Genomic DNA, 24,955 nt, shown 5'->3' on the forward strand with positions numbered 1-24,955 from the left:
GATGAGTTGGGTGCTGAGTGCCCCATAAAGTAACAAGGATGCTCTTCGAAGGATTGAGATGTAGGTTTCTCCAATTTGACTCTTTCTCCAAACTTGTGCTGCTGCTGCTAAGTCGCTTCAGTGGTGTCCGACTCTGTGCGACCCCATAGACGGCAGCCCACCAGGCTCCCCCATTGCCCTCTCCATCTCCAAACTTGTAGACTCCCTTAAAACCATGCTTTTCAAAGTGGAAAATACACCTAAAAGATTCCAGAAAGGTATGCCAGTGAGTCCTGGATGCCACAGATTAAAGGCAAAACATCCCCCTCCTTGACTAACATTTTCACTTGAGGATGTGCTAGGAAAACCATTACTTGGTATTAAATAGGCATCTGATGGAGTAGGATGCAAACGGCCAGGAATGTTTTAAGATAAAACCTGCGATTTAAAAGAAAAGTTCAGGATGGCAAGCTAAAGTGTTTGCCCCAGACTCTCGGGGAAGGGAGGCGCGATCACCTTCCTCTCCTTTGGGGGGGGTTCTTCTTGGGGGATGGGGGGGTTCCTCCATGGAAACGGGCGAAAATTGCTGCCGGCGTCCAGGCGCTGGGAGCGACGCACCCAGGCCTGCGCGGAGAGAGGGAGAAAGTGAAGCTGGGAGTTGCCACTCCCAGGGACTTGCTGGAATGCGGTTGGAGGGGGTGGGGGGGGGGGCGAGCTGAGAGCGCGCTTGCTCCCAAGCACAGGAGAAGGAGGAGGAGGAGGGCTGCCTTGAGGAAGTACAAGAATGAAGTTGTGGAGCTGAGATTCCCCTCCGTCGTGCCCACGGAGCCAAGACGAGCCGCTGAGGCCGCCGACCGCTCCAGCGCCCGGTGCCCTTTCCGGCGCTAGCGCCCGGCCCCCGCCACTCGCCCGCCAGGCGCCCTCCCCGCCCGGTCCAGCCGGAGCCATGGGGCAGGAGCGGCAGTGAGCACCATGGAGCTGGCGGCCTGGTGCCGCTGGGGGCTCCTCCTCGCCCTCCTGCCCCCCGGAGCCGCGGGCACCCAAGGTGGGTCTGGGGTGGGGAGAGCAGGGAGCGGCGACAGGACCCTGCCGCCTGGGGACCCTGCCGCCTGGGGACCCTGCCGCCTGGGATCCCTGCCGATGTCCCCGGGCAGGCGCGGGTAGCGGGGGGCATCGGAGCTCCCTGATCCCAGGTTTCAGATAGTCGGGGCGCTCGGAGCCGCCGGCCCTGGGCTCGGAGGGGCCAGAGAAAGTGGGGTAAGGGGGCGATTACGCCGGAGCGACTCTAGATGGGAGCGGCGCTTTGCAAGCTCCGCGAACTTGTCATAAAAGTTCTCTGAAGTTATTCAGAAAGTTTCCCTCAAAGGGTGAATTGCATGGTGTGTGTGTGTTTTCCCCTTTCTCGAGCCCCTCAAGCTCCTCTCTCAAAGCCTTTCCAGTTGGCAACCTCCGCCTCCAGACTGGACTGGGCTGGATTCCTGGGGGTCCCTTCTGCCCGGCCCCCTCCCCGCCCCCTTTCGGCCAAGTGGCTTGAGTTACTCCGGCTTCGGGCAGGATTGGGGTGCGGAAGGGGGAGGTGGGGAAAGCAACCTGTCCAGTCGGAGCCGGGGAGCCGAGGGTGGCCAGTCCGACTGCAGCGTTGCCTCACCGGAGCCGGGGGTGGGGGAAGGGGAAGAAGTTTGTTTTGAACAAGTTTCCTTAGGGCCGACCTAGGGACTGTGTGCTTTGTCACTTGGAAAGCGTGGGCCACGGTGGGGTGGCCGTGTGTTTTCTGGTCTGGGGCATTAAAACGGGAGGATTCTGAGGGAGGGACTGCTGGGCCGTGGGAGGGAGAGGGGGTAGCTAAGGAACAGGGAGAGACGCAGGTGTGCTGGGCGCCAGGCCCGTCTGCTTTTCCTTTATGCTGTATGTAGGGAAGAGGAGGGGGGGGGACTATGTGTCTTCCCCATCTGTCCATCTAGATGCATAATGATTAAAGCTAACACGTATGGGAAATGCACCCTGTACTAGGTGCTGTGCATGTTTGCCTGGGTTCCCTCCTTTTATCCTCAGCACAACCCTATAAGAGAAGTCCTACCAGTGTTCCCAATTTCCAGGCAAAGACCTGGGCTTCAAGAGGTGAAGTGGCAGCAAGTAATTGGTGGGTCCTGGATTAGACTCCAGCTTCCCCACCAGCTCAGCGGTAAAGAATCTACCTGCCAGTGCAGGAGATGCAGGTTCGATCCCTGGGTCAGGAAGATTGGCAGTCCACTCCAGTATTCTTGCTTGGAAAATCCATGGACAGAGGAGCCTGGTGGGCTACAGTCCATAGGGTCGCAGAAGAGTCGGACACTACTTAGTGTCTAAACAACAGATGAGATCCAGGCGGTTGGACCCCCAGCCACACCTTGGAAAGCACTGTATTCATCTACCTTGAACACTGGGGGACACTGGGCCCTGCATCGCCGGGTTGTGGGGAAGCCAGAATGAGAATGTATTAGGAGTGGAGGCTGGTCTCCACCGATCAGGGAGTCTGGAGAAGGGGTGGGTGTTGGCCTGTTTGTGTGTGCCCGAGGGCCCCTCTGTCAGAGCTTTGCTGTGTTATCTGAGGGGCTGCTGTGTCAGGGTGTTCTTGAGTTGTGTGGTCTATGTGTTTGTGTGTCTGGGCTTTGTGTGGCCTCACGGCGGTCACCCTGCTGAACTCTGCCCTCTCAAGGAACTCCCTCTAGAGCTGCTGTAAACAGCGGGAGGTGGCCCCACGCCACCTTCTCTCTGAGCAAGGAGCCTCCTCCCCATTCCTTCCCTGTTTCCCAGGCGGGCTTTTGGCGGAGAGGAGTGAGGCAAGTCTGGGCTGCCAGGCCGAGCCGCTGCCCTCCTTACCTGGGCCTGGGAGTTGAGCAGGTGGAGCCCAGCTAGGTTGCTGCAGTTTTGGGTACTGGGGGCTCCTCAAGGCTTCCTCACTCCTCGGCCCACAGTGCTGGGTGCTGTGAGAGGCATGTTGTGCAGGGGGATGGCTAAAATGGCAGAGACCCACCCAGCTGCCTCCAGCATTCCCCTTATATGCCAGGGCTGAGGGGGAAAGGGAGATGGGGGAAAAGCCCAGGGGTCTGGGATTTTCTTTTCTTACAGTCAAGGTTTTGTAAAGTGCAGCGAACACATCTTGGACAGACCATAGTTTAATTCCTGAAGGATTCTCCCCCACAGCCTCCTTCCTTGTTTTTGCTATACTTAGAGAAAGTAACCTCGTTCTACTATTCAATAAAAAATAATAATTGAAAGCTAGGCTCAAATGCCAAAAGAGAAAATACATTGTATTACAAAGTCAAATACAAAGCGCTTTTCATTTTCTCTTGGTTTGGAATTACCCAGACTCCTGCTTTATGGACTTAACTTTTAGAAAAGTGCGGCATGCTTCCTATTTGCCAAGTTCTCATCCATTACAGCGTCATTGCTTCTCTGCAACAATCCTGTGAAGTAGGAGCACAGATGAGAAACTTCTCTGAAGTTCAGAGAAACAAAGTGACTTAGCCAAGGCTTCCCAGCAACCCAGTAATGTCCAGGGCATTTTGGGACTCTGGTAAGGAGTCATTAGAGTTGATCAGAGGGACTTCTCTGGTATTTCAGTGGTTAAGAATCTGCCTTCCAATGCTGGGAACACACCTTAGATCTCTGCTTGGGGGACTAAGGTTCTCTCATGTCTCGGGGCAACTAGTGAGCCCAAGAGCCCCTGCACTCTGGAGCCCAAGCACGCCACAACTAGAGAGAAGCCCGCATACCACAAGGAAAGATCCCGCATGCTGCAACTAAGACCAGACAGAGCCAAAAAAAAATTGTTGATCAAAGTGTTACGCAAAGCCTCAGGGGCAGTCAGGTGGCCAGACTAGGGCAGAGGTGCTGTTTTGTTATTGTGGTGAAAATAAGGGTGAGCTGCGCCCCCAGCCCTAGTTTCCCTCTTGACTTTGGGGTTCCTCCCTTCCACGTCCAGGCCATGTCTGCCCTCCTCTTGTGCCCTCTAGGATTGGCAGGGGATGGAAGGCCAGAGTGGGGCAGAGGCCAGTGGGACCGACAGGGCTGCAGGCGAGGGAAGGACCGGTGTTGGGCTGGCGCTGGGGCTGGTATAAGGCCAGGCTGGGTGTTCCTGTCCCTGGTGCTAGCATGATCGGCAAAGAGATTCCCCCCGTCTGTACTGTGGGAAGCCCCTCCATGTTGACACCTCCATCTTTCAGTAGGCCACCTTTTCTCCCCACCCCTGGGATGAGAGGCAAGGTAGGGAGAGGGGTGTGTGCTCTCTTAAGGAGTGGGAGAATTATAGCCAATGGTTGTGTTGCCCCAGCTCTGTTGACAAAGGCTTGTCATGTTTGCACACTGTTTCTTGATTCATTATCTCATTTAACTTTCATGTAATTTCTCTGCAGAGAGTAAGAGTTGTTATTGTTTATTATCCTCGCCTTACAGCCAGTCAGGTCAGCAAATATTCACTGAGCGCCTGCTACGTCATAGGTACTGCTAGGCATACAGGTGGATCTGATTTGACCTCTGCCCTGGAAATCCAGGGACTTTATCAGGGTTACACTGTGAGCAGCCCCTCCAGGGTTCCGGCCTAATGAGCTGAGCCCAGGCCCCGGTCTGATCCACCAGGTGTGTGTGCTAGGTGAACCTTGGTGTCACTGGAATGGGCTCTGGCCCCGTGGGTCTAAGGCAGGTGAGCTTTGGGGACGCAGGCAGCGTTCATGGAAAAAAAGAAGTGTTGGCTTTTGTGCTGGTGAGCAAGAGAGGCAGGTGAGGCTGAAGGCTGGTGAAAAGGAGAGAACCCACTTGAGAGCCCCCTAGAGCTGGGACCTGACCACTGACATTCAGTTAGAGAAACTTGGGGGCTGTGACCAGCCCCTGGGCAGAGGGCTGGTCACAGTGACCTCAGCTGGTCCCTTTTGGTTTGGAGACTCTTTTTTGTTTTTAACTAATTAATTAATTTTTGGCTGTGCTGGGTCTTGGTTGTCGCGTGTAGGCTTTCTCTAGTTGCGGTGAGCAGTGGGCTACTCTCTAGTTGCAGACCTAAGGCTTCTCACTGCAGTAGTGTCTCATCGTGGAAGACGGGCTCTAAAGTACATGGACTTCAGTAGTTGTGGCTCACAGGCTGTAGAGTGCGGACTCAGTAGTTGTGGCACACGGGGTTAGTTGCCTCGTGGCATGTGGGATCGTCCTGGAGCAGGGATTGAACCTGTGTCCCCAGCATTGACAGGTGGATTCTTAACCAACAGACCACCAGGAAAGCGCTGGTTTGGAGACTCTTGCTTGGAGTTCATTCTTTCATTCCACAAACACTTATCCAGGGCTCATTGTGTTCTTGGCTCTGGTCTGGTCCTGCCTCACACTGTCTTTGCTCCAGAGATTTGGCTCCTGAAGGGCAGGTGCTCTGGAGACAAAGCTCTCCTGTGTGGGACAGGACCTCCTATTCTGGAGGAAATCACTGAGGGAGAGTGGATTTGGGGACCACGGTGAGGACTGAGGAGAGGATATGAGTGAGAAGATGGGGGTGTAGGAGTGCTTCTTGGTTTCATGTCAGGTTGGGGGTTATTAGTCCCCAGTCCTCCAGGGAGTAGGTCTCAGAGTCCCAACTTTACCACCTGTTGCAAACAATTAGTCTTTATTTTTTGGCCGCATGTGGGATCTTCATTCCCCAACCAGGGATCGAACCCACACCCCCTGTATTGGAAGCTCAGTCTTATCACTAGACCTCCAGGGAAGTTCCCACAAGCACTTAGTCTTAATCAGATTCTAAACGGCCACAAACAAACCCGTGGGGCGGGGCTCCCTCTCTTTCTGGTCCTCCCGCCCAGCTCAGCCACTCAGGCCTGGAGCCTGTTGTAATCAGTGGCATCAACAGAGCTGGTGTGTATTTACCTTTGCACAGGGTGTGGGGTGGGGCGTGTGTGCAGTTAGGCCTAGTGGAAGGAATGTGGGATCTAAAGTCGGGCAGACTCCAATTCAAATCATGCCTCTATTGCTCACAGCTTTATGATCTTGGAAGCATAATTCCTGGCAGCCTCAGTTTCCTTCTTTGCAAAATCAGGGTTGCAGATCCCAGCCTCTGGGGGCTGAGGCTCCACCCAGAGTGCCTGCCCAGCACACAGTACATGCTCAGTTGCCCCTGTTGCCCCCAGGGTTCCTGTTGTTGTTTTCCTATTGCCCGGCTACCGCAGCTGGTGTGTCCCTTCCAGGCGGCAGAGGCCGCAGGGGGTGGAGACGGCCCCTGCCCCAGCTCTGGCGGTCCCTGTCCCTGGCCTGGGCTAGGGCCTTGGGGTCCAGACCTGGAGACAGCTGTGCCTACAAAGCAGCTGAAGCTGCTGAGGCCGGGGGAGGTCCTGGCAGCGGGCGTTATTTTGGGCCTGGCCGGCCACCCCCGGATCCTGTTTCTCTTGGAAGTCTGCGGGGAGGGACCCTTAAGTTCTATTTCTGGGCCCTCCCCTTCCTCCCTCTTTGCTTCTTTCCCTCCCTGGCCAGAGGGGTGGGAAGAGAGACCACTCTGGGTGTTTCTGGGAGGCTGCCCGCTTGTAGCTGTTGACCCAGGCCGGACCCCTGGGGCTTGTTTCCCCAGCCTTTCCTCCGATTTCTGGGGGCAGAGGGTATCTCTTATTACCTCTCAGGATTTGACCTTAGGCTCCAAGTTGTGGGGAAAGCAGAAGGAAGCCCTGGTGTCAGACCCCATGGTCAGCCATTGTGCTGTCCCCCTGAATCTGCACGTAGTCCATGGGAGGTGGAGTGGAGACCAACAGGAATTCCAGACAGCTCAGGCACCTGTGGATCTGTGGATCAGGGGGTGCCCTCCACCCACCTCCCCCGGCACACCCTCCTGGGCAGGACGCGCCAGGTGATTCATCTTCTCACCAGAGCAGAAAAACGAGTTCCACTGGGCCCTTTAATCTCCCCCCTGCTGGTAGGCATGGTGCCAGCTGCTGCCAGAGTGCCCCCTTACCAGGGATAGTTCACCCTTTCTAGTGTCCCTGGACTTAGTGGGTACTTCTGGTCTCAGGGACACTGGACTGTGGTCCAGGTGGGCTGGGTAGCAGTTCGTCTTGATGCCGCTTGGCTGGTGGTTGACAGTGGGCAGGTACACAGGGCTGACGTAGTGCCCTTGTGGCAGGAGTTTCGTGGCACAGATTCTGCCAGCTGGTTCTGGAGTCTTGCCCTGAAGAGGTGACAAGGGTGAGGTACCAGCAGAGGAGGCTTTGGAGCAGGCAGCACTCTGGCTCAGCGTCTGCAGCTTGGGTCCAGATACCCAGTTGGGATCTGACACTCCTTTGCTCTGCCTGGGGAAATCCCAGAAGTCCCTGCAGTGACCAGGCCACTGGTGGTCCCCAGGCCCCAACTATGACTCGAGCTGACCCTCCTTCCCCACTTTCTGGGTGGCATTGCGGGGGTGGGTATGCCTTGCCAGGAGGTTGGCATGTGAGTGGCATTGTTTGCTCGGGAAAGGGGCAGGGGGTATCCAGAGGATTCATGATTCATCATTGCCTCTCTTGGGGGATTTTTACCCATTGGCCCTGAGTCGTGCCTTTGGGACAAAAGAAGGCTTTCTTTGCCAGCCAACACCCTGGATTGAATGGGCAAGCTCCCTAAGGCTGGCCCAGTGGGACCCCCTCTGGATGCTCAGGATGGGGCAAGTTGGCGGGGGGAACCTCCTCTCTGATTTCCCTCCTTTTCCCAAACTTGCACACTTTCTTTTGCTGTTGCACGTGGCCGGTTGGAGAAGCTCACTGCGCAGGCCTTTTGACCCATCTTCTCTGTTCTGCCAGTGTGCACCGGCACAGACATGAAGCTGCGGCTGCCAGCCAGTCCCGAGACCCACCTGGACATGCTACGCCACCTCTACCAAGGCTGTCAGGTGGTGCAGGGTAACCTGGAGCTCACCTATCTGCCTGCTGATGCCAGCCTCTCCTTCCTACAGGTGAGGCCCATGGGCAAGACCCAGCCAGGCCCTGCTTCCTGCTGGGCTGAGCCCTCTGCCTGCAGATGGGTGGTAGAAGAAGGTTCCCCGCCTTACATTTTCTCTTTCGTTGTGGCTCCTGAACCGGGAAGTCATTTCTGATGTCTCACCCCATCTGTCCTACACTAAGACCAGCTGACTCTCTGTCTACAGCGTGGCTGACTGTGGACATCTCTGGGTGGAATGCATCTATTCCTGGGCTATATTTTTTGCTCTCTCACCAGCACAATCACCTTCCCTTGTCCAACTGTCCCAGCCACTGTCCCCCTCCTATCTGGAGTAATGAAAGCCCTGGCAGGTTCTGAGTCCAGTTCTGCCATTGACAAGCCCTGTGAATGTGGTCTAGCCCCTGGCTTCACTGGATCTCAGTTTCCCTGTCTGTATATTGGGAGCCATGAGTGCTTCTCTGGTGGCTCAGATGGTAAAGAATCCACCCGCAGTACAGGAAACCCGGATGCAATCTCTGGGTCAGAAAGATCCCTTCGAGAAGGAATTGGCTACCCACTCCAGTATTCCTGCCTGGAGAATCCCATGGACAGAGGAGCCTGGTGGGCTACAGTCCATGGGGTTGCAAAGAACTGGACACGACTGAGTGACTAATACTACATTGGGAGCCATAGGCATACTTGGACTCCTCCTGGGGAGCCCATTTAGAATATCATGTGGGAAATATATGTGAAAGGGTCAGGAACAGGCGAGCGAGTGGAAGCCAGCCTCTGTGTTGTGTCCCAGCGTGGGGCCAGGTGTGCGACACTTAGTCCATTGAATCCCAGACATCATCACGTCCAGGCATTTCCTTTACAGATGGAACAGCTGAGGTGTAGAGAGGGTGGGGTGCCCACAGTTTACAGAGTGCTGCCCCCACCCCCTCATTTTCTTTCTTGATCATACTAGAATTTGGTCCTAGAACCTGGTTTGGGGAGGTGGTGGGCAGACTGCTTGGCAGCTGGGCCCTTGCCCAAGATCCCCAAGCACAGGGGACCTTGAGGAGGTCTTGGGGGTTGGATGGTAGTGGTCCAGGGCCTGACCTTCCTCAGCCCTCTCCTCCTCTGTCCCTTTTCCAGGAAATCCAGGAGGTGCAGGGCTATGTGCTCATCGCTCACAATCGAGTGAGTCAGGTCCCACTGCAGAGACTGCGAATCGTGCGAGGCACTCAGCTCTTTGAGGAACACTACGCCCTGGCCGTGCTGGACAATGGAGACTTTCTGGAAGGTGCTGCCCCTGCTGCGGGCACGGCCTCAGGAGGGCTGCAGGAGCTGCAGCTGCGAAGCCTCACAGGTGACCATCTTTATCCTTGAAACTTTCTGCTGGTTACTGAGAGCTGGCCAGGGGTCCCTACTAGCCAAGGGGTGACTGTGAGTCAGAACTGGGGTCCTGTCAGAACTGGCGTCCTGGGGACGGATGCAGGTGGAACTAGGAAAGGCGCCCTTGTGAAGATTCAAAAAGATTTCCCCTCTTCCCAGGAAGTCACAGCTTGCACCAGCCCGCATAGTTTGATGATTAGGATGCAGGCTGGATTTTTGCCCACGTCTTGGCTGAGTGCACATGTACAGTGAACAACCTGTGTAACTGTACGTGGCAGCCCTGAAACAGACAGTGTTTCAGACTCTGAGTGCCCGGTGCTTTGCATGCATAATCCCATCACTCCTGCCATAATCCTGCAAGGGAAACATCAATGTTCTCATTTTACAAATGAGGAAACAGGTTTATGGAGGATAAGTCACACAGCTAGGTAGTGGTGGTGAGGCTGGGTTTCACACTCTTTTAATTGCTAAGCCGTGAGCACACAGTAGAGGTGGAGGAGAGGAGGCGGCGGCATGGGCAAGTCACTCCCCCCTGGATCTTTGTTTGTGGGTGGTATTGACAAGGCTCAAAGATGCTGAAGGGGTGTTCTCTGCTCCCTGAGGAACCTGGGGTGTGTTTCAGAGGCCTGCTCCACTTTTAGAAGGCAGGCAGGCCCCAGGGGAGATAAGATGCCAGATGGGGAAAGAAGCCCCTGATTATTGCCCACCCCACAGAGATCCTCAAGGGAGGGGTCTTGATCCAGCGGAACCCCCAGCTCTGCCACCAGGACACGATTTTGTGGGAGGATATCTTCCACAAGAACAACCAGCTGCCCCTCAAGCAGATAGACACCAACCGCTCACGGGCCTGTAAGCCTCGCTGCCCCCTGCCTGCAGCCGCCACCCTTTTTCACGCAGCCCAGCGACCCCAGACTCCTGGCTTACTCCTTGTGCCCCTCTGCTGCCGCACTAACAGCACCCGTCTCCCCTTTCTCTGCATCTCTTCATCTCTGTGGGTCTCTGTCCTGTTTTTCTCTGCTTCTAGATCATGCCTCTGGCTTTGAGGTTCTCTTTTCCTGCCTGGGTCTGCCCTTCACTGTGCATTTCACGTCCTGGTCTCGGTCTCTCTCACTGCCTCTCTGTTTCTTCCTCCAGGCGCACCCTGTTCTCCAGCTTGTAAAGCTCCCAACTGCTGGGGAGAAAGTTCTGAGGACTGTCAGAGCTGTGAGTTACAGGGCGGCCCAGGGCCTGGAGGGCGGGGGCTGAGTGACACGGGAGGGGCTGTGCCAGCCCTCGGCCTCTTCCCTGGGGCAGGAAGTCTCCCCAGAAGGTGGTGCTGGTGAGGGGCTGGTGCCTAGACTGCCGCCCAGCCCTCATCCCGCCTTGACAGTGACGCGGACCGTCTGTGCCAGTGGCTGTGCCCGCTGTAAGGGCCCACAGCCCACCGACTGCTGCCACGAGCAGTGCGCTGCCGGCTGTACTGGCCCCAAGCACTCTGACTGCCTGGTATGTGCCCCCTGGGCCCCAGCCCTCAGGCTGCAAGGGGAGGGGCATCCCATCCAGTGTTGTTCTATGGCTGTTGGCACATCAGGGCCAAACAACCCAGTGCCCACCCATTGCCTGTCCCCCAGGCCTGCCTCCACTTCAACCACAGCGGTATCTGTGAGCTGCACTGCCCAGCTCTGGTCACCTACAACACGGACACCTTCGAGTCGATGCCCAACCCCGAGGGGCGTTATACCTTCGGTGCCAGCTGTGTGACCGCCTGTCCTTGTAAGTGCTGGGGAGAAACACAGTCTTAGTAATTTTGCTGGGGAGTTTGGTTTATATAAATGGGAGCATGTTGTGATTAGTGTCTGCCACTGGCTTTGGAGAGCTCGTCATGGCAGTTTGTGTCAAGCTGCCCAGTTCTTTAAACAGCAGCGGAGCAGGTGGCGGCAAATAGGAGCAGCTAAGAGCCCATGCTCAGGAGGCTTGTGTTCAAGACCTGGCTCTGCCACTTACTAGTCATGTGAGCTTCTTGCTGCATCTCGGTTTCCTCATCTGTTAAATGGGGGCAAAAACAGTCCTGCTCTCGTAAGGTGGTCATAAAGTTTAAATGAGTTAATATTTGTGAAGCTCTTACAACTGTGCCCAGCCAATACTCAGCACCCCTAAATGTTAACTTTTATTCTATGGTCAGATGGATCTGAGTTTGATTTATTAGCTCCCCTGTTTACTGATAAGCATTCAGAGACTGGCTTTGGATCTGAGGACTTCTTTTCTCCTCTTGTAGGAGACAGCAGTGGGCTCTTGGGTGCTGGTCATAACTTTCCCATGGTGGGCTTGAGTACAAAGTATAGGGTCAGGCCATTTGGGTTCACATCCTGGCTCCTCCACTTTCTAGCGCAATGACCTTGAGTAATTTACAGGAAACTCTGTGCTTTGATTTCCCTTTTGGCAAAATGGTAATCTAACTGTGCCTATCACATAGGGCTTCCGTGAGGAAAGGATGAGTGTCCAGGCATGTTGTCAGGGCATTTCAGCCTCAGTTGATATCATTCTTACTGTACTGCCTGGGCATGGTGACACGACTCGTGGTGGGTGTGGGGGTGAAAGGCCAGGATACATGGACACACGATCTTGACCTCCTCAGACAACTACCTGTCTACGGATGTGGGATCCTGCACCCTGGTTTGTCCCCTGAACAACCAAGAGGTGACAGCTGAGGATGGAACCCAGAGGTGTGAGAAATGCAGCAAGCCCTGTGCCCCAGGTACCCAGTGGTTGCCCCCGGAAACAGCTGGCCTGGCCTAGCCTGCTGCGCCACCTTTCCTCAGACTGTCCCTGGGACCCAGTCCTTTTCTCCCGCTGATTGCCCCTGGCCCTTCCCCGAGCTTCCCACAAGTTCCCCTGTGTCTCTTGTCAATGTGGGGAGGGGGCATGTGGACCCAGGAGGGGACTGTGGACAGAATCCGGGAGGTTGAGTTCCTGGTGCTCCATGTGGAGGCTGAATGCCCCTGCCTCCTCCCCACAGTGTGCTACGGTCTGGGCATGGAACACCTGCGGGAGGTGAGGGCAGTCACCAGTGCCAACATCCAGGAGTTTGCCGGCTGCAAGAAGATTTTTGGGAGCCTGGCGTTTCTGCCAGAGAGCTTTGCAGGGTAAGTATACTCAAAGTAAAGGGTGGACTCACAGCCTGAGACAGCATTAGGGCAGTCACTGAATCCTGAAGTGGCAGTGTTTCTAGGGGGTGGTGGGAGACCCAGGATACAAAGGAAGCTGGGGGAAGCCCAGCTTGGCTGGGGGGTGGGGGTGGGGGAAGGGTTTTCTCTTTGTTTTTGGTTTTTGTTTGTTTGTTGTTTTGGGCCACATCATGTGACTGGCTGGATCTTAGTGCCCAGACCAGGGATTGAATCTGGGCCCTTGGCAATGAAGGGGAGGAGTCCTAAATGGACCACCAGGGAATTCCTGGAGTTTTTCTCATAAATGACATGTTATCTATAAACATGCACTTGCTTGTATGGAGGTTACGCCATCCAGATAAAGTAAAATTCTCTGTGAGTTCATAGTAGCTTTATTCAGAATGGCCGCAAACTGAAAAGAATGCAAATGTCTTATCAACAGCTGGACTTCCCTGGTGGCTCAGTGGTAAAGAATCCACCTGCCAGTGCAGAGGATGCCAGTTTGATCCCTGGGCTGGGAAGATCCCCTGCAGGAGGAAATGGCAGCCCACTCCAGTATTGCTTGGGAAATCCTATGGTCAGAGGAGCCTAGAGGGCTACAGCTCACTGTGTAGCCAAAGAGTTGGACATAACTTAGTGACTAAACCAACAACATCAGTAGCTGAATGAATAAACCCAGCTTACCCTTGGACCTCATGGGTTTGAACTGCTTGTGTGTGTGCTAAGTCACTTCAGTCATGTCTGACTCTGAGACACTATGGACTATAGCCCGCCAGGCTCCTCTGTCCATTAGATTCTCTAGGCAAGAATACTGGAGTGGGTTGCCACGCCCTCCTCTAGGGGATCTTCCCAACCCTGGGATCGAACCCATGTATCTTATGCCTTCTGCATTGGCAGGTGGGTTCTTTACCACTAGCACCACCTGGGAAGGTCTTCGAACTGCTCGGGTCCATTTAAATATGAACTTTTCCCAGTAAATCCATACTGCAGTACTGCACAATCTGGAGTTGCTTGAATCTGAAACTGTGGATACAGAGGGCTGACTATATAGTTATACCGGGGTTTTCAACTTCATAGACGGGTTTGGTGCCCCTAACCCAGGCATTGTTCAAAGGTTAACTGTAAGAAATGATATATCCTTAGAGTGAAATTCTCAGCAATTAAAGAAACAGCCTTTGGATACACAGAACAACATTATGTTAGGACTTTCCTGGTGGTCCAGTGGTTAAGACTTCGCTTTCCAATGCAGGGGGTGTGGGTTCCATCTCTGGGGAGCTAAGATTCCCCCATGACTTTTGGCCAAAAAAAAAAAAAAAGGAACATAAACAACAATAAACACTATTGTAACAAATTCAATAAAGACTTTGAAAATGGTCCACATCAAAAAAAAATCTTAAAAATATTATGAAAAGTGAAATAAGTCAGATGAGAGGTCCACACTATGTGATTGCCATTGTTCTAGCATAGGCAAAACCACTGTGTGGTAACACAAATCAGAACAGTGATTGTGCCGGGGTGAGGGCCTGGAAAGGAACACACAGGAAATTTCTAGGGTGATGAACATATTCTGTAAATCACTGGTGGAGGTGGATGCATTTGACGAAACTCATCAAGCTGCACACTAAGAATCTGTGTGGTTTTTTGTATGTGAATTATACTTCAGTAAAAGTATGTATTACAAAAAGGAGAAAATTCTCTTCACTTCCTCCACCTCTACTCCCCTTTCAGGAGGAGACCACTGGTAACAGTTTGTGTGTATTCTTCTAGACCATTCATACCTATATAGACATGCATGCACGGAGAAATGTAGGTCTAATAATTTTGGGGGGAGAGGTTGATTTAAAATGTGAGCCTGCTGTGAATATTGTCTGCCCATAGCTTTGGAGAGCTGGTTATGACAGTTAGTTCATGTTCAGCTGCCTTGTTCTTTCAACAGCGATGAAGCAGGTGGCAGCCAACAGTAGCAGCTAAGAGCCCAGCCTGCCTGGGTTTGACACCTGTCTTCTACCACTTACTAGTCATGTGGCCTTCTTGCTGTGTCTCAGCTTCCTCATCTCTTAAATGGGGGCAGAAATAGTCTTGCCCTCATAAGGTTGTTATAAAGTTTAAATGAGTTAATATTTGTAAAGCTCTTAATAGTATTTTCTTGCCCAGAAAATACTACTTGTTTGGCCAAAAAGTTCATTCAAGTTTTTCCATAACATCATATGGAAAATCCCAAACAAACTTGTTGACCAATCCAACACATGCTCCTAAATGTGAATTTTTCATCAATAGTCTGAATAGATCAGGGTTACATTTAACAGCTCCTCATTTACTGATGGAATATTTAGGTATTTAATTTAAAACATTAAAAAAAATTTTAATTTCTTTACGTTTTTTATTGTCCCTCTAACAAACAGTTCTCCCTTGTACATGCCTCTGGAAACAGGGGCCAGTGTCTCTCTAGGGCACATTCCTAGAAGTAGAATTTCTAGATCAAAGGATGTAAGTATTATTTTGATAGATCCTGCCAAACTAGGGCCTGGGCTTTGAAGCTCAGGATGAGAACAGCCAGCCTTGATGGGCAAAGGGTTTAAGTGGAGGGGACGTGGGGGAGGGTGACAGGGCCAGCTTGTGGAGCAGGTTGTACCCACCCCCTTCCTGGCCCTGCTGCTGCTGCTAAGTTGCTTTTGTTGTGTCCGACTCTGTGCAACCCCATAGACGGCAGCCCACCAGGCTCCCCTGTCTCTGGGATTCTCCAGGCAAGAACACTGGAGTGGGTTGCCATTTCCTTCTCCAATGCGTGAAAGTGAACTCGCTCAGTCGTGTCCAACTCTTAGCGACCCCATGGACTGCAGCCTACCAGGCTCCTCTGTCCATGGGATTTTCCAGGCAAGAGTACTGGAGTGGGGTGCCATTGCCTTTTCCTCCTGGCCCTGCTGACTCCTTCCCTAATCCTTCTTCTAGGGACCCAGACTCTAACATCACCCCACTGCAGGCTGAGCAGCTCAAAGTGTTTGAGTCTCTGGAGGAGATCACAGGTGGGCCCTGTCTCTCTGAAGCCTGCTCTCATGGGGCTGGGGGTTCTCATCCTGGCCCCATACCCTAGCCTCACCCTGTGCCTGCAGGTTACCTGTACATCTCAGCGTGGCCAGACAGCCTGCCTGACCTCAGCGTCTTCCAGAACCTGCGAGTAATCCGGGGACGAGTTCTGCATGAGTGAGCACCAGGGGAGGGGGTCCGTGCTGAGAGAGGAGCTGCCCAGGGAGGCCTGGGAGAAGTTTTGGGTGTATGTATAGTGAAGAGAAGGGGGTTCCTGTTCTCCGAGAACTCCAGCAGCAACCTTTCCATGGGAGTTTGCAGTGTGTGCTGGGGACAGGAGGAAGGCGAGGGCAGTTCTGGCTGATGGGGGTGGTCAGCGGTGCGCTGCCCCCTTGCATTTGAGCACCACCTCCCCTCCCACAGTGGTGCCTACTCGCTGACGCTGCAAGGGCTGGGCATCAGCTGGCTGGGGCTGCGCTCGCTGCGGGAACTGAGCAGCGGGCTGGCCCTCATCCACCGCAACGCCCGCCTCTGCTTCGTACACACGGTGCCCTGGGACCAGCTCTTCCAGAACCCCCACCAGGCTCTGCTCCACAGCGCCAACAGGCCAGAGAATGAGTGCGGTAAGACAGCCCGGTGCTGCATGCTCCGCGTCTGCCAGCGCGCGGGTGCGCCCAGGGGCCTCTGGGGGCAGCAATCTGGGACTTCCCTTGTGCATGTGTACTGCCCGTCCCAGGTGCACCATCGCTGACCCAGCTCTGGCTGGCCTGGCCTCTTGGCGTGGCTTCTAGCTGGGTCCGGCCACACTGCCTTGGCATCCCTCCCCTCCCTTTGCTCTGTTCCTGGAACCTCAGAACTTTCTCCCTGCTGTGCTCGGCAGCTATCCCGCCTCTCTAGCCCAGAGCCACGCCCATAAACCCCGCTCCCACCCCCCACCCCCGCCTCCGTGGGACCTGGGACCTCCCATGAGTCCCCTCTGACCCCTTCCTCCTCACTGCAGTGGGTGAGGGCCTGGCCTGCTACCCACTGTGCGCCCAAGGGCACTGCTGGGGTCCCGGGCCCACCCAGTGCGTCAACTGCAGCCAGTTCCTTCGGGGCCAGGAATGCGTGGAGGAATGCCGAGTACTACAGGGACTACAGGGGTATGCCGGGCGGAGGAGGGGGCGGCCAGGAGGTGGGGGAGGTGCGCAGGGGCTCCTTCCAGACCCCTTCACTGGCTGTGCTCCCCTCAGGCTTCCCCGGGAGTACGTGAAGGACAGGTACTGTCTGCCGTGCCACCCCGAGTGTCTTCCCCAGAATGGCTCAGTGACCTGCTTTGGCTCGGTGAGGTGCTCAGAGCTGAGTGGTGGGAAGCAGGGCGGGGTTGAGGGGTCAGCTGCCAGGGACCTGGCCAAGTCCAGTGAAATATCCCTGGGGAGGGCTCCAAGCCCAGGCCTGAACAGCAGGAGAGTGGAAGGAGGCTGGGATGCTGGGAACGGCAAGAACTGTGGACCCTGAGACCCTTCCGACCATGCAGAAGGCCCAGGGAGGCCTGTGCGCGTGGTTGTGGCAGTGCCAAGGCGCTTAGACCTGGGCGCTCAGGCATCAGATTACCTGGATTCAAATCCAGGTGTCACTTCCAACCTCAGTTGGCTCATTCGTGAAATCAATGTTATGCTAGTACCCACCCCATTAGGATACAGTAAGAATTAACTTAAAATAGGGTTTGGCACTGTGTCTGAGCACCAGGGAGCTGGGTGCAGAACAGGGGCAGCAGACATAGCAGGTCTGGGGCTGTTCCAAAAGCAAGGTGAAAAGTGCTGCTGAGTGGCCATGGGAAGCACCAAGGGGACCCAGGGGCCTGATCTTGCTGCCCCGGGGGTATCAGTGCCAGCCTCCCACAAACCCTTTCTTCCCTCCCAGGAGGCTGACCAATGTGTGGCTTGTGCCCACTACAAGGATCCTCCCTTCTGCGTGGCTCGCTGCCCCAGTGGTGTGAAGCCTGACCTCTCCTTCATGCCCATCTGGAAGTTTCCAGATGAGGAGGGCATATGCCAGCCATGCCCCATCAACTGCACCCACTCGTGAGTCTGAGGGCCTTCCCCATATAAAGAAGGGCTTGTTCCAGGAGACTCTCTGAGGCTCTTATTGTAAAAAGTGGGACATCTCTGCCTTTGCTTACCCCAAGGCCCTTAACATTTTTATCTTTTTTTTTTCCTGATCACAAAAGTAATACATATTGTTAAAATTTTTTAAATTAAAGCATGGATAAATTAATAGTATTAACAGTTCTATTCCACTGTTAATAACTTGCCATATTTTCCCTCCAGTTTATATGTGCACATGCTAACATGTATTATTATATAATATATAAAATATGTTTATATATTATTTTTATTCTCCAATTCTTATCTGTGCACATTCTAGTCTATATTTCTTTTTACAAAAATAGGAGCATAGACCATACCTATTGTTTGCCAATTGCTTTTTCTCACGTAACACTGCAGTTTTTCTTGCAATGCTTTTTCATGTGCTAATATAGTGATCCGCCCTGCTCTTTTTATTTTTTTACTTAGTTGTTTTTGATAACACGTGGAACACGTGCATACATTCTTGTAAGACATATTTTTAGCAGTATCAAAGTAAACAGTGTAAAGCAGAAGTGCCCTTTCTCCCACTGCCCCTCCCCTCCCTGGAGAGAACTACCAGGTCACTCTGGAATGTGCATTCCTCCAGGCTTTTCTGCACATATTTACATAAGTGCATTTTACGTATATGTTACGTTGAGTCATATAAGATTGCTGTTTTTAGAAGTCAAAAATGATCAAGAAACAACAGTTTCATCTAGCTCATCTATTTCTCAGCAATTTATTTGACTCATATACACTTTGCTCCCCCACACCTTCCCCCCTTTATGTATCTTGGAGGTCCTTTCCTGTGAATGCATATCAATCTAACTCCTTTTTTTTTTAACTACTCAATCTGCAGTATGGATGTAGAGTTATTTAGTTGTGTCCCTGCCTGAGAGTACTGACTGAACTTGTTTCCTTTTTTCTCTTTTTGGCAGTTTATTGCACTTGAGCTCCACGTACAAGTGAGCATCTTGTACATGCCCCCTAGTGTACAGGTGTTGGCATTTTCAGGGTTTATCCCCAGAGGTGGAACCGCTGGGAGGACAGGAGGAACTGCGGGAGTTTGCCCGACTACAGTAGTAGTTTACGCTGGCTTCCTCTACAGAGGAGATGGCTAAGCTCTTGAACCCGATGCTCCTTTGGGTGCCACCACTTCCTTCCCACCACAGGGAGGTGCAAATGATATGGGTTTACAGACTGGAGGACTCCCCCGTGGGATGGTAGAAAGAGCCCTGGTGACCTCGAACCCAGTTTCTGCCTTTGTCAAGTGGGGATCCTAACCCAGTCACACCCACCTCCTGGGATCCTGTGAGGCTGGAGTGAGTGCAGGAGGTGGTTCCCAGCCTTGTTGACGGGACTCTCTCTCTCCTGCAGCTGTGTGGACTTGGATGACAAGGGCTGTCCCGCCGAGCAGAGAGCCAGGTCAGCCTGGTCCCCAGAATGCACCCCACATTGCCCTCAGTTCCCCACTGACCCCTGGGTGGTCCCTGCTGCTAGGTGTCATGTCCTGACATGACACGTGTCCTCCCCAGCCCACTCTTCCACTGTGGATGCTTCTTTCAGTTAGCTTCAACTAGGGGATGGAGGGGCTTCCCAGGTGGTGCAGGGGTCAATTGGCCTGCTAGTGCAGGAGACACAAGAGACTGGGGTTCAATCTCTGGGCTGCGAACATCCCCTGGAGTAAGAAATAACGACCTACTCCAGTATTCTTGCCTCGGAAATCCCATGGACAGAGAGGCCTGGCTGGCTACACTCAACGGGGTTGCAGAGAGGTGGACACAACTGGGAGGCTCAGCACATATGCACACACACATGCAGTGGGTGGAAGGCCTGCTCGGCTTGCTTGGGGGTCAGGGGGTAGGAAGACACCCAGCACCTCCCCACCCTCCCTGTATAGCTGGGGGTCTCATAAGGGACACAGGCAGCCTTCAACTCCCTGGGACTCGAGGCACGTTGAGAAGAGAGCATGGCTGCAGCACTGAGGGAGAGACAGTGAATACTTCCCTGGGGTCAGTGGGAGGCTTCAGGCACATGAGCTAGGTTTTGAAAGAGGGGCGCGAAATGTCACTTGTATTAGGAAAGCAACCAGGCAGCATGGTAAGAGGTGTCCAGAAAGTCTAGGATGTATTTGCTGAAGATTCTGCTGTGGTGGGTAACTGACTAAGCACAGAGGAAGGAGTAGGGGGTGAAGTCTGAGTCAGTTCAGGGCCGGATCTGGAGGGCATAGGCTCTCCCCTACCATGAGGCCACAGGCCCTGTGATGTCCATCACTACCATCGCTGGACTTGATTTCTAGGCAGAGGGGTGTTTTGGGAAGGGTTTTAGGGAGAAAAAGATCGGAGTGTGTCCTGAGTAAGCATTTGTCCATGACATAAGGGTCCATTTGAGGTCTGTGATAAGCCAGCCCTTGGCTAAGCAAGGGAGGGGAACAAGGATGACAAGGATGTAGGGTCAGTGCCCAGGAGATCCTTCTATCCTAGGATAAGCAGAGTCTTGAAAGATGACCTCATGCAGAAATGGTGATCCAGGCAGAAGTATTATAACAACGGCTGGGAGATTTGGAAATCGTGACCTATGGGTGAAAATTCTGGCTAGAACATCAGAATCTCTGTGTGCACCTTCCTGGGCCCCACCTCATACCACAGTCAAAGTCTCTGGAGGGTGGAGCTCCGTACTCTCACAGGTTGACAAGAACCCTGGGCTAGAGCCATGGGCAAGAGCATAGACAACTTGGAGATGTAGGTGTAGAGGGTTTTGAATCTTAGCAAGGAGTCTGGACTTTATTTCCCAGACAGTAAGGAGCCAAGATGGATTTTAGAGTAGGTCAGACAGGATGGGAGCCTGTGGGTCACCCTTCTGACTTCCCTTTCCAAATGCCAGTGACAGTCAGCCCCCTCTCCCTCCTCCCCCCACCCCACCGCGCCCCACCGTGGGACCCCTTCATCCCCCCTGCCCCAGACTGGTCCCCAATCCATGATCCTGGCTCCTGCCCCCAGCCCTGTGACATCCATCATTGCCGCTGTGGTGGGCGTTCTGCTGGTTGTCCTTGTGGGGCTGGTGTTCGGCATCCTCATTAAGCGAAGGCGGCAGAAGATCCGGAAGTATACAATGCGGCGGCTGCTGCAGGAGACGGAGGTGAGGCGACCTGAGGGTCTCTCTCGAGCTCTGGGGTCTGCGGCCCAACCTGCAGCACTGACCCACTACCCCCTCACCCCAGCTGGTGGAGCCCCTGACGCCCAGCGGAGCGATGCCCAATCAGGCTCAGATGCGGATCTTAAAAGAGACAGAGCTGAGGAAAGTGAAGGTGCTAGGATCTGGAGCTTTTGGCACCGTCTACAAGGTCAGGGGTGGGGCCAAAGTCCCCGGGTGGGCGGTCCTAGAGGATGCTGCAGGGTGTGGCGGAGGGTGTGCTGGGACAACAGCCAGGAACCGCGGGTGGTGCAGTTGAGTAGGCACTTAAGGATAGGGGATTGGGAGTGGCCAGTGGGTCTAAATGGTGAGGCTGCTGCTAAATAATGGGATTGGCCCAAGGGTTGGGGAGGGAATTGGGAGCACAAGCAGTGACCCCAAGTAGGACGGCTGCAGGTTGATCTGGCCGGTCCTTTTGCTCACATCCTCCTCTCTGCCCAGGGCATCTGGATCCCCGATGGGGAAAATGTGAAAATCCCCGTGGCCATCAAGGTGTTGAGGGAAAACACATCTCCCAAAGCCAACAAGGAAATCTTGGACGTAAGCCCTTCCACCCTGTCCAGCTGGGGGTATGGGGGACTGGGCTCTCTCTCTCTTCACTGGGGTTTTGGGGGACACCCTGTGATTCCCCCAAATGTCTACTCTTACCCTCCCTAGTCTGTGGGCCATGGTTCCGATTTGTGATGAATGGGATTGGGTTGGCGGAGGGCCCGTTATCATGGCTTAGCCCTTGGGAGGGGTGTGTGGTGGTTGGGGGTTAGTGGTTTCCCATACCCTCTCAGTGTGTGCCCTTGTTTCCAGGAAGCATATGTGATGGCTGGTGTAGGCTCCCCATATGTGTCCCGCCTCCTGGGCATCTGCCTGACATCCACAGTGCAGCTGGTGACACAGCTTATGCCCTATGGCTGCCTCCTCGACCACGTCCGAGAACACCGTGGGCGCCTGGGCTCCCAGGACCTGCTGAACTGGTGTGTGCAGATTGCCAAGGTATGCACTTTGGGGGCCAGGGCTCTGCAGGTGCCCTTGGGGAGCAAGCCTCTGGATAGGGAGGTTTCCTGGGAGAGTTTTGGCAGAGCGAGGTCCACACTGATGCCTCTGACCCCAGGGGATGAGCTACTTGGAGGATGTGCGGCTCGTGCATAGGGACCTGGCTGCCCGGAACGTGCTGGTCAAGAGTCCCAACCATGTGAAGATTACAGACTTCGGGCTAGCGCGACTGCTAGACATTGACGAGACAGAGTACCACGCAGATGGGGGCAAGGTTAGAGGAGCAAACCGAAACAAGGGGGAGTGGGGTCTGGCCCCTGGGAGAACTCAGACCTGGTTGGAGGACTTCCTTCTCTGCTCTACCAGGTGCCCATCAAGTGGATGGCATTGGAGTCCATTCTCCGCCGGCGGTTCACCCACCAGAGTGACGTGTGGAGCTATGGTGTGTGATGGAGTGGGTAGGGAGGGTGGACAAGGAGCCATGGCCCTGGGGAGAATGTGGGTGGAAGGATGGGGTGAACTGATAGACACCTTTGGTATAAATGTGAGAAGGAAGGAAGTGGCTGCCAGTGCCTCAGGCTGCCAGAGTGTGTGTGCTTCCCAGGGACTGGGAAAAGACCAAGTTATCTCCTGTCCTTTGGCATTGCATCTTTCCTCCTTCCCCCATGGTGCCAGGCTCTTCGGCAGAGCCTCTGAGGCTCCGTACACTAAAGCTGCCTCTGGTCCTCCCACCCCATCTATGCCCCAGGTGTGACTGTGTGGGAGCTGATGACTTTTGGGGCCAAACCTTATGATGGGATCCCAGCCCGGGAGATTCCTGACCTGCTGGAGAAGGGAGAACGGCTGCCCCAGCCCCCCATCTGCACCATTGATGTCTACATGATCATGGTCAAATGTACGTTCTTGAGCTGTGTTGGCTGCTTGGAGGAGGGGTGGGTGGTCCTGGGCGGATGGGCCTACAAGGGGCATGGGCCAAGAGCATGGTGATAAGGTTAATGGGTCTCAGAAGGCTCTCCCTGCCCTTTTACAGTACCAGTCCAGAGGAGCTAGCGAGGGCCAGCTAGGAAAAAAGACTGATCCAAAGTAAAAAGGAGAAACTGGTAGATTCTCCATCATCAGAGGGCTTTGGACTCTAGTGTTGTCTAGACTGGGCGTGAGGGTGAGGGGCGCTGCATGCAGGCTGCAGCCAGAACTGAGATGCCAGGCTCTTGCCCACCCCCAGGTTGGATGATTGACTCTGAATGTCGGCCGAGGTTCCGGGAGTTAGTGACTGAATTCTCCCGCATGGCCAGGGACCCCCAGCGCTTTGTGGTCATCCAGGTACTGAACCTTTCACCCCATCCCTGCCTATGGCTAAGAGCACTCTCCCTTAGAAGGGAGGAAAGGAAGAATGATTCCTGGGTCCCAGGCTTCCAAGCTCCTGCCTGACTCATCAGACTTCTAGCCCTCCCTGAGCCACCCCTAGGAGGCTGCGTACTGGGCTGGGGAGAGGCTGCCATGCGTCTCCCTCCTCCCCAGAATGAAGACTTGGGCCCTGCTAGCCCCCTGGATAGCACCTTCTACCGCTCGCTGCTGGAGGATGACGACATGGGAGACCTGGTGGATGCGGAGGAGTACCTGGTACCCCAGCAGGGCTTCTTCTGCCCAGACCCTGCCCCAGGAGCTGGAGGCACGGCCCACCGCAGGCACCGCAGCACATCCACCAGGGTTAGTGCTCCCATCGCATGGGGTGGGTGTCGTTGGTTACCTCCCGACTCCAGCGGACCAGGGTTCCTTCCTCCGATGTCCTCCAGCTGTTACCTCTCATGAAGGAGGCCCCATTTTCCCTAAGAAGGATTCTTACTGCTTTCCAACCGTGATCCCATTCTTTCTACCATGCCTCTGTCATACATCAGAGATGATTTATCTCCTGGGACTCTGTCACTTCCCATGGAACCTCCATCTCAGATCCATGAATGACCTCCCTTTTGACCTTCTCTTGTCCTCAGAGTGGTGGTGGTGAGCTGACACTGGGGCTGGAGCCCTCTGAGGAGGAGCCCCCCAGATCTCCGCTGGCACCTTCCGAAGGGGCAGGCTCTGATGTGTTTGATGGCGACTTGGGAATGGGGGCGGCCAAGGGGCTGCAGTCCCTCCCCCAACACGACTCTAGCCCTCTACAGCGGTACAGCGAGGACCCCACAGTACCCCTTTCTCCCGAGGCTGATGGCTACGTTGCCCCCTCGACCTGCAGCCCCCAGCCCGGTATGAAGTCAGGCTTGAGCTGAGAGGTGGGGATTGGGGGTGCTCTGCCCAGGGCCTGCTGCAGGGCAGTTGTAGCAGCTGGGACACACAGATTTCACCCTCTTACGATTCCTTCTCCTGTCCTTTCAGAATACGTGAACCAGCCAGAGGTTCGCCCACAGCCCCCGTCACCCCTAGAGGGTCCTCTGCCGCCTCCTCGACCTGCAGGTTCCACTCTGGAAAGGCCCAAGACGCTCTCCCCTGGGAAGAATGGGGTTGTCAAAGACGTTTTTGCCTTTGGGGCTGCCGTGGAGAACCCCGAGTACTTGGCACCCCGGGGCAGGGCCGCCCCTCAGTCCCACCCTTCTCCAGCCTTCAGCCCAGCCTTTGACAACCTCTACTACTGGGACCAGGACCCATCAGAGCGGGGCACTCCATCCAGCTCCTTTGAAGGGACCCCTACGGCAGAGAACCCTGAGTACCTGGGCCTGGACATGCCAGTATGAGCCAAAAGGCCAGGGCCACTGAGGCCCTGCTGAACCCTCAGGGCATGTGGAAGGCCTGACTTCTGGCCCACGTCGGCACCAGGCAGGGAGCAGGCCCTTGGATCACGTCCAGGGGAGCCTGCCATGCCAGAAATCTCCTTTCCTACTTCAACTCCTAGGTGGCTGAGAGCGGCCCAGCCTGACTTCTTCCAGACCCTTGGCACTGAACGACTTAGGGAGGCTGGGCCGAGTGCGAAGAAGGCCCCAAGGGGGTGTCTAGGAACTACAGCAACCCATTCAGAGACTGTCCCTGAGACCCAGCTCTGTCCCTGGGAAGGAGGGAGCAGCAGCAGCACCCAGATCCAGTCTTTGTACAGACTTTTTTGGTTTTGTTTTTACTTATGTTTTTTTGTTTATTTGTTTTTTTAAAAATGAAATAAGGACTTGGTGGAGAGTGGGTATTGGAGCAGGGGCATCCCTGGGGTTGGGGGAGGGATGTCCTCCACACTCACTTTCTCCATTTGCAAATATATTTTGGAAAACAGCTGGA

General features: G+C 54.4%; 1 protein-coding gene across 4 annotated transcripts; it reads left to right on the top strand.

Moving 5' to 3' along the window:
* Positions 1-696: 696 nt before the first annotated feature.
* Positions 697-24,955, top strand: ERBB2 (erb-b2 receptor tyrosine kinase 2). Of its 4 annotated transcripts, XM_060394882.1 has the most exons (28): positions 697-1,024; positions 7,752-7,903; positions 9,007-9,220; positions 9,961-10,095; positions 10,381-10,449; positions 10,616-10,731; positions 10,857-10,998; positions 11,861-11,980; positions 12,242-12,368; positions 15,339-15,412; positions 15,500-15,590; positions 15,837-16,036; positions 16,414-16,555; positions 16,646-16,736; positions 17,316-17,476; positions 18,460-18,486; positions 18,899-18,946; positions 20,521-20,659; positions 20,742-20,864; positions 21,155-21,253; positions 21,515-21,700; positions 21,819-21,974; positions 22,067-22,142; positions 22,449-22,595; positions 22,923-23,020; positions 23,219-23,407; positions 23,689-23,941; positions 24,071-24,955. In XM_060394882.1, the coding sequence occupies exons 1-28, from the start codon at positions 952-954 to the stop codon at positions 24,424-24,426; spliced, it is 3,804 nt and encodes a 1,267-aa protein (XP_060250865.1). In that variant the 5' UTR covers positions 697-951; the 3' UTR covers positions 24,427-24,955. The 4 variants fall into 4 exon arrangements, with proteins under 4 accessions (XP_060250865.1, XP_014954244.2, XP_060250866.1 ...); XM_015098758.3 differs by lacking the exon at positions 18,460-18,486; XM_060394883.1 differs by lacking the exon at positions 9,961-10,095.

This window comes from Ovis aries, chromosome 11 (genome assembly GCF_016772045.2).
Source record: "Ovis aries strain OAR_USU_Benz2616 breed Rambouillet chromosome 11, ARS-UI_Ramb_v3.0, whole genome shotgun sequence".
Lineage (NCBI taxonomy): Eukaryota > Metazoa > Chordata > Mammalia > Artiodactyla > Bovidae > Ovis > Ovis aries.

Coding starts and splice junctions, on each gene's coding strand:
- ERBB2 (XM_060394882.1), top strand. CDS start 952: ATGGAGCTGGCGGCCTGGTGCCGCTGGGGGCTCCTCCTCGCCCTCCTG. Junction 15,413..15,499: donor GTCTCTGGAGGAGATCACAG/GTGGGCCCTGTC, acceptor CTGTGCCTGCAG/GTTACCTGTACATCTCAGCG. Junction 22,596..22,922: donor CTACATGATCATGGTCAAAT/GTACGTTCTTGA, acceptor GCCCACCCCCAG/GTTGGATGATTGACTCTGAA.